The 14,718-nt window shown below is 39.3% G+C and overlaps 1 protein-coding gene across 7 annotated transcripts in view; it reads right to left on the bottom strand.

Moving 5' to 3' along the window:
• Positions 1–3,519: 3,519 nt before the first annotated feature.
• ADGRG6 (adhesion G protein-coupled receptor G6) overlaps positions 3,520–14,718 on the bottom strand; it is a 159,549-nt gene continuing 148,350 nt past the window's right edge. For 4 of the 7 annotated variants that reach the window (XM_039531355.1, XM_039531356.1, XM_039531357.1 and 1 more), the window contains 2 exons: positions 12,836–12,988; positions 11,018–11,777 (listed from right to left, as the gene is read on the bottom strand). In XM_039531355.1, the coding sequence (XP_039387289.1) occupies positions 11,593–11,777; positions 12,836–12,988 (338 nt within the window). In that variant the 3' untranslated portion in view covers positions 11,018–11,592. Of the gene's footprint in view, positions 6,465–9,254; positions 9,302–11,017; positions 11,778–12,835; positions 12,989–14,718 lie in introns of those variants that run through there. The other 3 variants (XM_039531359.1, XM_039531353.1, XM_039531358.1) reach the window with 2 other exon arrangements.

Consider the following 14,718-nt stretch of genomic DNA (forward strand, 5'->3'; position numbering starts at 1 on the left):
AGGCTACATGAAGATTATTTAGGGATTGACAAAGCTAAGAGAAGGGCCCAAGACTTATTGTACTTGCCTCAAAGGAACAGTGACATTGAGGCAGCTCTTAAGGCTTGTTGCGTATGCCTCCCCCACCACACCCCAGGAAAAAAACATACTGGCCAAGTCAAGTGAAAGACCCCATGTTGGTGACATAGGAAAAATTGGCTCCCTGGATTAGTTTATGTTGGATGGAAAAAACTATCTACTTGTTCTAGGCTGTTCTCACTTCTCTGACATAGCGTTACTAGACGATACATCTAAACAGGTGATTGTGCAGAGCAAATCTATTTTTGCTGCATGTTATATCTAACATAGTAATGTCTGACAATGAGTCACAGTTTAGCGGTTAAGCAGATTGCAGTGAAATACGGGTTGAGACGTAACCACTAGGCCTCATTATCTCCAATCCAATGGGTTGTGGAAAACAGTGTCAAAATAAAGAAGTACCTACCGAAAAAGACGGTGGAGTCAGACGCTGATCCATTATTAGTACTATTAAATTACAGAACAGCACCAATGAAACATGGTTTGTTAGCTGCTGACAATTTGTTCAACAGAAAACAAGATTGCCTGTGCTGCTAGGAACCTATGTCAGGGTCAGTAGGGACTAGCACATGTATAAAAGCTAGATAAGGCAAAACAAAAAACCCCAATATAATTTGGGGGTCCCAGGAGCTGTCATCACTGCATGCAAACTATGCTGTGCATCGCTCTGAAGGGAAACAATGGTTGCAAACAGCAGAGTTTGCCCTGTGATCAAGGCGGTTGTCATCTGAGCTGGACACATGCTATAGTAGAATAGGCTACTCCAAATCTCAGAAGGGAGGGGCACTGAGTGTCCTATTTTGCCCAAGAGGGTCTCAGACAAGCAAGAACCCCCGTCACCGTGGGTAGAGACTACAGAGTGCAAGGCCTTGGAACAATCAGAACAAGTGGATTTGCTGCCTCCTGACACCAGTGGTACTGATGTTCCAGGGGAGCCCCGCAGGTTCGACTGACAGCATAGGGCACCTTGGAGACTAATTTGAACATTGTTAGCAAGTTTAGTTCCGAGGTTGGTTATAAGTATTTGTGATTGTGTTATATTAATTAATGTGGCTTGGAAGGACAGATGTGGTGTTGGGGACTGTGACTTTAGTGGAATTGCTTCCCAGAGAGTTTGAGTGAGGTATGGTCAAGCTGGTTACACACAGCCATTGGGAGCCTTTTACAGCATTAAGCAGTTCTCTTGCAAGCATATTAAGCACTGAATGATCACTACTGTGGTGTTGAGGATACCAGTACAAGGGCGTAGCCACTGGATTTGCAAACTATATTGACCAGGTGGCCAAAACGTGAGGGAGCATAGAAGAATACAGCTCTTCCTACAGGAGTGGTTGTAGTATGGTCATGAAGTAGCTTCACTGCTGTTCCACAAGCTGGCTGGGAGTATTGTCTTCTCATCCCTGTGACAGTCACCCATGCAAAGCCCTCCGCCTTGGTGGAGGCTATTTATTGTAGGAGCCATTTACAGAGGATTACAATTAAATAGCTATTGATATTTAATAAATAATAAGTAAGAGAATGAGGAGAAAAGGCCCCAGTACTTCATGACACTTCAAAATGGCAGATCCCTGCATTTAAACAGAGCACCAATGAAGTCAGTGGCCTCCTTAGGGTGCAGGGGGGGTCCACCTATACAAAGTAAAATCAGGGCCTAAGGTGGGGAGTTTGCTGTATGCACATGGACCCTCTTTCAGTGTCCTCATTGATAGTACATTTTCCCTTCCTCTCTACCTACCACATATGTTTGGTTGTTGTGTAGTCCTAGCTATAATGGAATGTTAAACTGTATAATAGTGTTCAGCCACTAGGTGGCAATGTGTGTAACATACCTAGAGCCAGTGGTGCCCAACTTTTCAGGATTTCCCCCCTCATCTACATCCCTCTGCCCCAATGGAGCTGGGAGCAGAGCCCCAGCTGGGGGCCAAGGCTGGGGGTGGGAGCGGAGCTGAAGCCGGGCTGCGGTGTGTGTGTGGGGGGAGGGGGCAAGGGTTAGGGTTAGGAAGCGCTGCAGCCAGACCTCAGAAGCCTGACTTTTGCTTGTAGCAACCCTACAATCTACCCAGTACAAGGAGGTCTCACTGCCTTCTTCAAGTTTGTGTCCTCTCTTTTTAAAAAAAAATCCTGTATCTACCACTCACTCAAGCCTGATATGAGTTATTTTTTGTTAGTTGGTTGCCATGGAATGAATTGTGCTGCTTAATTAATAGGCTGTACAAAATGCTAGCAAATGTTTGCAAATGCAAAATCTGCTTTAATTTGCTATAGAGCAGGGGTTCTCAACATTTTTCTTTCTGAGCCCTCCCTCCCCCAACATGCTATAAAAACTCCACAGCCCACCTGTGCCACAATAACTGGTTTTCTGCATATAAAAGCCAGGGCTGGTGTTAAGGGGTAGCAAGCAGGGCAATTACCCAGGGCCCCAGGACACAGGGGGCATTGTGAAGCTAAGTTGCTCAGGCTTCTGCTTCAGCCCCAGAGGGCGGGGCTTAGGGCCCCACGCTTCAGCCCCATGCAGTGGGACTTCAGCTTTCCGCCCTGGGACCCAGCAGGTCTAACACTGGTCCTGCTTGGCGGACCCCCCAAAACCTGCTCATGGTTCCCCGGGGGGCCCGGACCACTGGTTGAGAACTACTGCTCTAGAGCACGGTGAAGACACAAAGCAGCAGTGCTCATGTCATTTTGCTTTATAATAAAACCAAGCCCAATAACTATATTTCAGGATGAAAATGATGGTATTCTACTCAATCTTCATGGGAACATCAGAACACTTTTCTAAACAAATCCTCCTAGTTTTTAATATGTTGTGAGTGCATTTTCTCTGCCGAGGCTCACGTATGGGGTCATAGATGAAATACATTTCAGTGGCTTTCTGTGCTCTTTGCAGTTTAACATTAGAGCTTTTGCATGTAAGCCACAGCAACTACTCAGCTATGTTTTTGGCTGAGGTATGACAATTGGCTAAAATATTTTAGCAGTGATTAGTCAAAATACTATATATTAAGAGATTCAGTTTAAACCCTGCTAAGATATTGAAGTTATACTTAAGGGCCAAATCCTGCCCCTAGAAACAAATGGAGATGAATAACTAACTATCTTGGTGTAAATCGGAGTTTAAGATGATCTGTTTATACTCCTGTGAAAATATCATGCCAGCGTATAGTATCGGATTTCTGCTTTTGTTCCCCTTTCAGTGTCTCAATATAACTGGGTTGCCACTAAATGAATGACCCAGCATAACTCTTCAGTCATGCATTGGATTTGGCATTGAATTAATCGCAACAAGAAAAACTGAATTGTGCAAAATACATTCCCGGCTGAACTGGATTTATTCCCAGAGTTTTGGCTAAGCAAACCCCAGTGCACATACTGAATAAGCAGCAGCTTATTGTCCAACATTCCACCAACTAAAGTTTTCCCATTGAACTGTAAGAAAGAAAAAAGTCATTATTAAAATATTTTAATTCTTTGTAACACTAATAACATGAATATTTATTTGAAAAATATTTCTTTCCACTTTAGTCCATCTTTAAATCAGTTACACTAACTTCCACTAACTAACATTTCAAATTACTGTCATTTTTCCCTCGTATTGGTAAAAGATACAACTACAGTAAACTATTTCACAATTTTGGAAAAAGTATGAGAGATTATTCTTTCCCTCTCCTCCTATGATGAATCAGAAGCTTAAAATAACAAGGACAGAGATTATGGAGCTAAAATATATGTTGACATATTTAACCTCACAAATAAATATATATATACAAGGGAGGTTGTGACATCAACAACAAAGTAGAGATTTTACATTGCAAAAGTGAGAGCATCCAAGAACATTTGACATAGACAGTTAAAGACTACTACATGGTAGTAAAAAAAGAGCAAATTCTTAATTTAGCAAAAATATAGGCAACTGTACATGAATCTGTTGGTTAAGTTACAGCTAGGCTTCAGCCAGGATATTTCTTTTACTCTTTACTTCATATTTTATTGAATGACTGTGTTTCATTAATTCCTCAATGTCCAGAAGTATTTTCTTTTCCTTCTTGTCACTGTAAAACATCCTAGACAGGTAGAAATCTCACAGTATGCTACTATCTGAACACTATTATCTACTGCAGGTAGGATGATAATATACAAGTTCTGTAAATACTCATACATAAGTTTTCTCTAAATTCTTTCCCTTGATAAAAGTATTTGACCAAATTCATCCCCAGTATAATTACATTTGACGTTAATAGGAATGAATTTAGCGTATACAGGCATGTAAGGATTTTGCGCTAATATGAAAAAGGTTTGGTCGGGTTATTTGTAGGACCGTTACTTCAGAACAGTGTTTTAGGATTGAATATGATTAAAATATGTGTCTTCCCTGCAGTGATCAAGGTGTTTGTAGTTAAGGATAATATTCCATTTGTGTGGGCACAGAATAAAATGATCTTTGTAAACAAATGGATGCAAAGAGCCCATAAAGGTACAAATCCAAATACTCTCTTATGGAACATCTAATTGCTTCTTAACTGAGAACTAATCAAGAGCTGTGTGACATCAGACCAGTGGTTTATGGAAGTGTGATGAACAAAACTGACTGAAATTTTTAGGTAAAAATAATTTGATGAAAAATGGCCTTTTTGGGAAAATGCCTTTTTTGGAAAGACATTTTTTTTTAAAATTTTCATGGAAAAATCCCATTTTCTGGCCAGCTCTATTATTGACATTTTAAATGAAATGTGCATTTACGGGTGTTTCACAATTTGGCATGAGTTTCTACATGTTTTCAAGAATAGTTGTGCACTTTTGAGAATAGTGTTAAAAATGGCCATATGGTGCCATGACTTAGAAAAGTAAAGTATTTTATATTCTTCTTTTACTTCTGCACACACTCCTGTGCATAGCACAATGATACAGAACTCAGTTTATGTTGCTTGGTCATTGCATCTCAAACAGTACGGATCTATATTTAGTTTAATCAGCTGATGCCAGTGAAAGCTTGAAGATATGGATGATGCAAGTCCACAGGTAGATGCTGAATGCTATTGTGTAATGTACTGTGACCTTGAAAGCCATCATAAATTGCAATGTCATGTGACAGAAGTTCTCTGTACACACAATATAGAAATTGGACAAGCTAACCTGGGCTTACAAGGGATCTGTGAGGTATTGTAACTAATAAGCTTATAGCACTATATGATTTACAAAGTGTGGGGTCCTTTGTAATATTTCCTATGAATGTACATGCTAATGACTCCCATTTCACTTGACCAACATGAGCAATCAGCATGGGCTCACACATACCAGTGTTACAATGGGTGGTGTTCCCTTTTTGTAAATCAATCAATGAATATTGAAACATATGCCTTTGTGTAAAGTCTAGCATTCACTTTTTTACTCATGCTGAACTAACTGAAACCACACACACAGATATGGGCTTAAAATTTGCAGGAGAGTTATCAGTGGCTTTGCACACCCTTATCACAAGCAAATCCTGGAGCGCATGTATGTGATAAATGCTTTTCTGTGCATATGGATACAATGCTGTCCAGAGTTTATAGACTAGTTTCTGTATGTAATATTTGGATCCAATTTTCTTTGTGTGGTTAGCCCTGGCGATTTACTTATTCATTTGGTCAAAATAACCCTTTGACACTGGAGTTAGGGCTTTCCTCACCTGTGGAAAACACTGCAGGCAATGGACACCTAAACAGCAAGAGTTTAACAAATACAGTAAGGAAAATCCACATTTCTCATGAAGATGAGACTGACTAAGAAAGCTGCATCCAAGAGCTTGTGTGTACTGTGGGATACTTCTTCTGTTTTCTCTAACAGACCCAAGTCTTGTTCCCATTCAGATCTGACATTATTGAGAGATGGGCTTATGGAACTTCTTCAGTCTTGCAAATATACACATAGGATCACACCTAAATTAGCTGTCCCAGTATCCTATTGGCTGGCATAGAGCTGATGATTGAAAAAAGTCTGTATTTCATGGTGGGAAAATGTCAGTATCAGTACTATGAACGAGAAAATGACTGACTCTCTTAATGGGGGAAAAAACCTTTTCTCAAGAAGAAGCTGTTAAGAGGACGACAATATACCATGGGGAAAATGACTAAATCTGGTAATATAATTCTCCCCACTCAGTCTCCAAGTACTCCATTGTTTAGAATCTCCAGGCTGCATGTTGTCTTGTGGTTCAGAAGTTCAGAAACCCAATCAGAACTTTGTGCTATGGCTGAATGTGTCTGACATCATGATATTTTTATAGAAGTTGTCCGAGTGAGCACTGCAGTACCCCTTGACTTTGTCAGTAACCTGATGGACTGGGATGATTGGTGTCTGCTCTCCATCCACTTTGGCAAACTTTGATGAGGGCTTGTCAACGAAAGTATTGTCTAGGAAGGGGAAAAGAAACAGGAACAGGAAATTAGGGCTTTTAAAACAAGCTCATTATCTACCAGATTTGTCACCTGCAGGCAATCCGCCTCTACATTACTGTAGGTAATTTATTTTTTCAATTATATTGCCCTGCTGATTTTTTTGATATAGCCATTAAATAGCTTGATATTATACCTTCTATTTTCTTTTCAGTTATATGCTATAGACTAAATTCTACATATTCTAACCTACATAGCTGGAATCCTAGCCTCTCGGCTCAGTCCTTTCTTGAATCTACTCCCCTACCATCCCTTTTGCTTATGCTGCAACTATATCAAGGCACAGTAGGATACATTAGTTTGTCTGCTGAAGATTCCAGCTACAGAACACTCAAATTAAAAAGGTTGTCTGAGTATTACAGGAGAGGGGGTGATGCAAGCATTGCTTTGGTAACATTTGGTAAATAGTGCCCCACTGAACCAAATAATGAAATAGCTGAAAAATGCTAGTGAAAAGCATTTAATAATATGAATCATAACAGTTAAACCATTATCAAATAACACAACAAAAACAAGCACAGAAAGCAGCAGATGATTCCAAATAAAAACAGATGAGCAGATTTTAAAACTGGCCTGATTCTTACAATTGCATCTATTTGACTTTCTAGCACATGGAGAATACAAGGAGAGCTGAGGAGCTATGCTTGTGGTTTGTGGCACTAAACAGATGTGGAAAACTCATATGTTTTCATGTTTCGTGTGCTCTAAACCAAGCATGAAGCAGGAGAGAAAAAGGAAGAAGACAGTTCACTATTTTCCCCCCTCCTTTCACTTTCAAAAATCTACATCCCACTGTGTCTGCTGATGTCAGTAACACTTCTGATGACCACATCATACATTATTATCACCATATACCCAAGTTGGTTTGAAGGGCATTTTACACAGGGGACCCAGGTATATCTGAGTACTCAGCTATAAGGAGAAAGTATTTTGTTTCTGCTATGTGGATCATCGTTCTCCACTTCACCTGATACTGATTAAGGTGTATTCAAAGAGGTTCTTGAGTACCTCCACAGCTGCCACCTTTAACCCTGTAGTCTTCACTCATATAGCCTCCAGTGTGGTACTTTTCTTCAGACAAAGAGGACAAGCATCCACTTGTGTGGCTAACAGCATTTCAGTTCTGAGTCTGACCAGTAGGGAGAGCTCATGTAGTGAGCAATCATTACCTCCCCTTTTTAGACTGTTTATATTAATGAGTTCTCCAACCTCATCTTTGGGACCAGAATCTCTTTTTTTAACCCAAGTCTGATATGACCCAACACAAAGTGTGGTAGCAAGATGAATGGCTGCATGAAGCAATGCTCTCTACTGCTGGCACTTTAGTCAACCAGCTTGATACAGCTTATAGTAAAACCACCTTCAGATAATTCTTCTGTAAAAGGTAATTTTATTTAAATCAGTGTATTTTATTATATTAATATTAGAATATGTTTTATATAAAATATACTGCTTACCAATGAAAACAAAAGAAAAATGCAGGTTTCAGAAAAGATTTAATGATGGTACCAAGCTATAATTCTCATAAAGATTTGCAATATGAAATGCTGCTTGAATTGCACGTAAAAGAGAAATGGATTGCATAGAGGAAAATCTAAACAGTTTCATTATGAACAAAGGAACAGGCAGTTTAAGAATTTTTATTTCTTTAAAGAGGGTGAAAATGGCTAATGAATTATAGCAAATAACTCCTTGTACTACTGCAAATGGCTGGGTACTGTGTGTTCTTCAGTTTCATTTACTCGCTAGCCAATGCGGTTTTTCTATTTATTTTGTTTGAAAGGAATTTAAAATGAATTCTTGTGTCCTAGGAAAGACTGTTTCGGTACCCAAAAAATGATTACGCACATTCACACAGCATCACTTAAACTAACTCTCATTTTCCAAAACATTTTTTGTACTCTATATACCTAGTCAAAGCTCTCTGGAGTCAATGGGAGTCTTTTGGTTGAATTAAACATGCTTTGGATCGGACCCTGTGGATGAAATCTAGGCCCACTGAAGTCAATGCAAGTTTTGCCATTGATATCTGTGGAGTTAGTATTTCAGCATGTATAATCTTTCATTGCTTCATGTGACTGCTTTCTCTCAGTCCCATATCACAGCTGTGCCACATGATTCTTTTGTCCGTTCTACTAAACAAATACTCAACTTGAGTAGTAATACACAACAAAGTTTCTAGGCATATTTGAAAAATACAATCTGTCATTCAGATCTAATTCTGATGTAATTGAAAGATATTTTAAAACCAATAGATAGGAGATTGAATTCTATAATGGCTATAGGCCCAAATAAAGAGGCAATTTTTAGAGCCCTGGCATAACCTTTTATACATTTATTCCTTCTAGAAATGTACCGTAATATATCTAGCAATTCATCACCTCACTTTTGACAGTAGGGTGCTTTTTTGGGGGTCTTTTGGCTTTCAAATGCACTTTTTTTGTTTTAAATTAATGTTACTTTTTTTTTTAACAGGGATCACATGGTGAGCATTAATACTGTGACACTACGTTTTCTAGAAGGGTAATCTTTCAGATACCCCATGCTCCATGCAGTGTATAGACAACCAGAGTTTGAAGCATATTTGCCCGTTGAATTACAGCCTATCAGCAAGAAGACGAATAGTGAAGAATAAGCAGTATTTCTGATTAGCAACAGTCCTTTTTGTGTCAATTAGGACTTCATGCAAGTGATTCCCCCTCCACCCTGCTGAAATCATGCATTCAACAAAAATGATGCACACTTTACCTGGAATGTTCCACCTCTGCTGAGGAAATGCTCTTAGAAGACATTATCTATACCATAAACATATGAATGTCTGGGTCAATTCCAGGGATCAACAACCATGTTAACAGCTACCAAGACATACATCTATTACACAGTATACTAAAAATGGTTATAGATTCGCCAAGATACCAATTTGAGATTAGCTGTGCAAAAAACTGAACCAAATAGACAAAAAATAACTTCTGAATTTTTTTTCATGCCATGAAATCTTGTTTGAGAAGGAATGTAGATATCTAAAAAACTGGATCCAGTCAAAATTACTTGTGTCACAGGTAGAAAAAGCGAAATAAAATATATATTTCAAATGGTCAAGGGAAAAGGAAATCACTATAATATTAAAAAGAACACAGAATATTTTGGTGCTTCTATAATATCCAGTAAATTATTGCATTACTATCTATGACCCAATTTAGAAGAGCCCTGAAACTCCTAATTAAGTCCATCCCTATCCAGGAAGCACTTAGTCACTTGCTTAGCTTTAAGCATATGATTAAGTGTTTTCCTGAGTGAGGATGCTTTTATGAATTGGGCCCGAGGGGTTTGATTCATGGCCAGGGGTGATGGAGGTGCAATTGCAATATGAGGTGTACACAGTATAGCTGTGCCTTTGAGGCGTTTCATTCGAAAGGGCATATAGTAATAGCACTACCTAGAGTTTCAATTAAGAGTGAGCTTGTTTTAAGTTTCAGCTCCACTGATATCCAATGGAGGCTGCTCAGGAAAGGTGCTGAGTCAGCTCATCCTTGGGGCCTTTGGCCACACCTTCTTCACGGCTAGCCCTTTGTGGAAATAGTGGTGGTGGCACGTTTGTGCTGCTGTAACTCCCCTTTTAATAGGATTTTTCTACCACCAAGGTCTGGCAGCCCAGGTTCCAGTGGCAAAGTACATAAAACTCCATGACTAGTGTAGTTAACTCACAATTAAAAACATATAAGTAGTTACTTGGGCATAAGAAACTAGCTTGAGTAATAAAAACATCCTATAGAAACATTCCCTTATATGAACAACATTCTCGGTTCATTTCAGAACCTCTTATCTGATGTTTCATCTCCCTGCATGCAGAGGCTCTGACTAATGTTAGTGGGGGATATGCACATGTAGGAAGAGCAAAATGTTGAGTCTTAAGGTTCTGAGTGGAGAATTTTGCATAAGGTTAAAAAATATTCAGTACCTGGTCTGATCATTATTCCAAAAGGATAGTCTCCCAGTTTGTTTGAAGGTATAAGAAATTCATTTGTTTTTTTAATATTTTTGTTCTTCCTATTTCTACTTACATTTTATTATCTGGGACCTTTTTTATTTCTCCTAAAGCATTAATCCAATGCACTAATCCATTTTCTTTTAAGACTACACTGCAGAAGCACTAAAAGTAGTGAAAACGCATGATCAGGCATGCTCTAATTGCTAACATTCTACAAAGGCCCTAATTTACCAAAGCATTGAAGTATGTATTTAATTTTAAGTGTGTTTTTATCATTAAGCACAGGCTTGCTGTGATCTAACAAAAAAGAAGTGTTGATAGAGTCCTATACAGCAGTTTTATAACTTCTCAGTTGTCATTGGCATAAATGGAATTGTATGTCAACAGAACTACACACTGAACTGAGAATGTGCTGTGGATTGAACCACAGAGAGATGTACATGACTCTATAACATATAAAATTTGACACATTTATAGTATGATCATCAGGAAACAAGAGAATGTGACCAGGTACTATCTGCTGAGTTGGCATTGCTGTAGTGTCATAATGGCAGCACGCTTACTGAAATAAACCAAACACTATGAAAGCTGATGTGAGGAGGAAACCCCTTTTATATGGTAAAGACAGCTGGAAATATGGGGTGGGGAGGGGTCTGCTGAAGACGATGGTCTGCATGGCTGGTCGATGCTAAGCAGTGTGAGCTAATGGGTTTGCCAGTGGCAGTCACAGATGCTAGGATTTGGTTCTGACGACTGCGAGTGATAGACGAACAAAGCCAGCAGGAAGCTTGTTGTGAGCAGGACTGTGAGGGGAAACGGATGGACAGGACTTCTGGGAGCCCGAGTTCACTGAACAGGCACACTGGGGGATTTCTGATCAAGGGAATTTCTTTCTGTTGTTTGTTGCACTGTGTTTAGGGAAACAGGACTTTGTGTACATTCTTTGTAAGCAAATAAGATTACACCAATTAAATACCTGACTCATATTATTAACTTCTCCTCATTGAAACAATCCCGCAAGGCCTGGAATACTGGCTAACTGCTCAGGCCAAAGGGGCAACATAAACATTTGAAAAATTGGATCTAATCAGCCAGCTATCATCCACTTGAATGAACCATGTGATAAGGAGAAGGAAAAGCAGGAAGGTAATTCCTGGTACTAAGCCACATCACCTGTTCAGACTGTGGGCAAAATTCTCCTCTCCAAATCACACAGTGAAACTTGACTCTGATGCTCTGTTCTCCATATTTGTGTAGAGCTTCAGCTGATGTCAGTAGGCGATCTACACATGAAAGGAGACTGGAGTATCAGAAATGGGACCTGTCTTGTGACTCTGTGAAGTGTACTTAGTATTATAAAAAGTCTGAAAGTTCCTTCTAGTCAGTTCATTTAAGCCAAGTCTGTATTTTTGAAATTATTCATAAAGGAGATGATAATTTCAACGAGCGAATCTAACAGATTGTTTTTGAAACAGATAGATTCCCTTTTTACAGACTGGGTTAAATATATGTGAACATTGATTTCCATTACATTTTAGAAGAATATTTCTTGATAACATTTGTCTTATGCAGAAAGCTATCCATGGAGGCATTGGTTAATGAAAGTTCAATGGAAAAATCACTTTGCTTTATAGGCTTCTCTAAACCAAAACAAATATGAGCACATGAGCTTTCAGGTCATTGTTGTTCCGTTGTTTGGGTATCGTTAAAATGTTCCTAGCATAAATACATAATTATTTTGTGTGAATGGAATATAGAGATATAGTTGGTCCTTTTCATTACACACATGGCATCTGAACAGCTATGTAAATGCTATTTGTGCAAGGGGGAAAACAGTGTATATTTTGTTAACACAGTACTATCAAACCTCCAAATAACTTCCATTTGTACCTTTCCTTTGTCAGTAAATGTAGTTACAGTTAAATGGTAGGCAGCCTGGCCCAGTAGACAGCAGACTGCCATGAGGCTCAGAAGATATGGGTTCTATCCCAACTCTGCTTCTAGCTTGCTATATGACTGTGGAAATGTTGCATCACCTCCCTGTGCCTACCTTCCTTTTAAATCTTTTGGTAAAAGTGCTATATAAGAGCTAAGTATTTTTATTAAATATACTTTTTCTATCACAATAAAAGTCCAAGATTAGATATTTATAATGATTGGTGAATATTGCCTCATGACAGCCCTTACTAAACAAAAAAACATTTTTTAAAATGATCAGTTGACTTTTCTTTTATGCATGAAGGTAACACAAGTCACTGGCATACCTATTGTGCAAAGTAAACATTCACAATTTGAAGCACCATACCAGAAAGATCTCTTTGATGTACTAGAAATAACCCACCTGTATGGCTGTTTCTTTTGAAGTATGTATTTGAAGTGGATTTAGATTTGGATGTCAAATAGGTTGAGTTGGAGCCAATAGAACTGGAGGACAAGGATTTCCCAATATTATCTGAGCTTTTCTTTATAATATTAGTTGCTGTCTTGCTCCAGTCTGAAAATGAATAGACATTTTTTAAAATCATTCACTTCTATCAGCACTAAACTCCTGCTTCTCTCAATTATTTAATTTCCAAGCATCAGAAGCACTTTTTACTCATAACAAAGTGGTCTGCTCTAGTTCTTGTCCGGTGGCATCTTTTGTTCTTTAGAAAGCAGGACTATTTCAAGATGCTTTACTTTGTTATTAAGGATGACATTAAAGAACAGTAGCTGATGTTTCCACTTTCCAGTTAGGGTTAAAACTGATTGATGGTCAGAGGTGGCACATTTCTGAGTTGCCAGAAGATGCTTGATCCCTGATCTGCCCCAGGCCCCTCCCCCACTCCACCCCTTCCTCCAAGCTCCCACCCCGCCTCTTCCCGCTCCTGTCCCGCTTCTTCCCCCCTCCCCTGAGTATGCCCCACTCTTGCTTCTCCCCTTCTCCCCCCAGTGCCTCCTGCATGCCCCTGAACAGCTGATCGTGGCAGGCGGGAGGCACTGGGAGGAGAGAGAGGAGCTAATGGGGGGGGGGGCTGCTGAGCACCTACTATTTTTGCTGGAGCACCGATGGAGTCAGTGCCTCTGTTGACGGGGTAGTAAAAAATGGCACTGCCAAACTTCTTATAAAACTTCTTATAAAATTAACAACAACTACTATTCTTTATTTGTATTCTGGTAACGCCAAGAGACTCCAGGAAGGGATTGGGGCCCTGTAGTGCAAGTTTTGGGTGCACAAAGAATAAACAATCAGGTCCCTACTCTTTTTCTATGATTAAAAAGAACAATGCAAAGAAATGTGGTTCACTAGCATAGATAACCAAGGGCCTCCATAATTTTAAATCTTAGACTGTGAGTTCTGTAGGGCAAGGACTGTGGGGCAGGTTCATCAAGAGTGGAGCGGGAAGAACCAAGGTTGACTTTTAGCCACCTTTGCACTCTTGCAATTCTGGATCTGGGTGGCTGGAATCTAATTTACACCCAGGTAGACATTCCAGCAGCAAGAGATTGTTGGGGTCTGAGATTGCCCTGGCCATATCCTCTGTGCTGAGGAACCCAGGAGAAGGGGTGTGTGGGCACTATTACTCTGGCTACTCCATGCAGGGATTCCCCTACTAAAAGGAATCATAAGGGGGCTGGATCTGCTAGATCTAAGGCTGCTTTGTACTGCTTAATTTGGACCCTGGGTTTTCCTATATATGTGTACAATACCTAACATACTGATATAATAATAATAATATACATTTGAATGGAATAATTTTAAATGATATAATTTGCATCTAATTTGCATTGTTAAACTAAGCTTTTCTTACAATTGAAACAAACAATCCCCGCCCCCCCTCAAGTCATACTCCCCTCCCCCAAATTAGGATAAAAAGTTACTTCACGATTAAATGTTGTTAGAATATTGACATTCCAAACATCACAATGTATGTTTCAAAATTAGTACATACAGGAGTAAATTTAACAGCTAATTTTACAAAACACATTGCAACACATACCTGCATGTAAGGTTAGTTTCAAGTCCTTGCTCCTTTTGTTGTTATTACTATTATAATTTATTCTTCTGGGAGGAAAGTAATTCACATGCAGAGGGGCCCAAGCAAAGACCTATGTACCACTTAAATCTTTAATGGGTGGTTTGGTTTATGTGAGCAGCGGGATTTTATCTTGACTCTTTGCACTAGGGTGAATTTTACTATTTTTGTGCTAACCATGACAACATGCAGATTTTTGATCAGATCG

Source organism: Mauremys reevesii, linkage group 3 (assembly GCF_016161935.1).
Source record: "Mauremys reevesii isolate NIE-2019 linkage group 3, ASM1616193v1, whole genome shotgun sequence".
NCBI lineage: Eukaryota > Metazoa > Chordata > Testudines > Geoemydidae > Mauremys > Mauremys reevesii.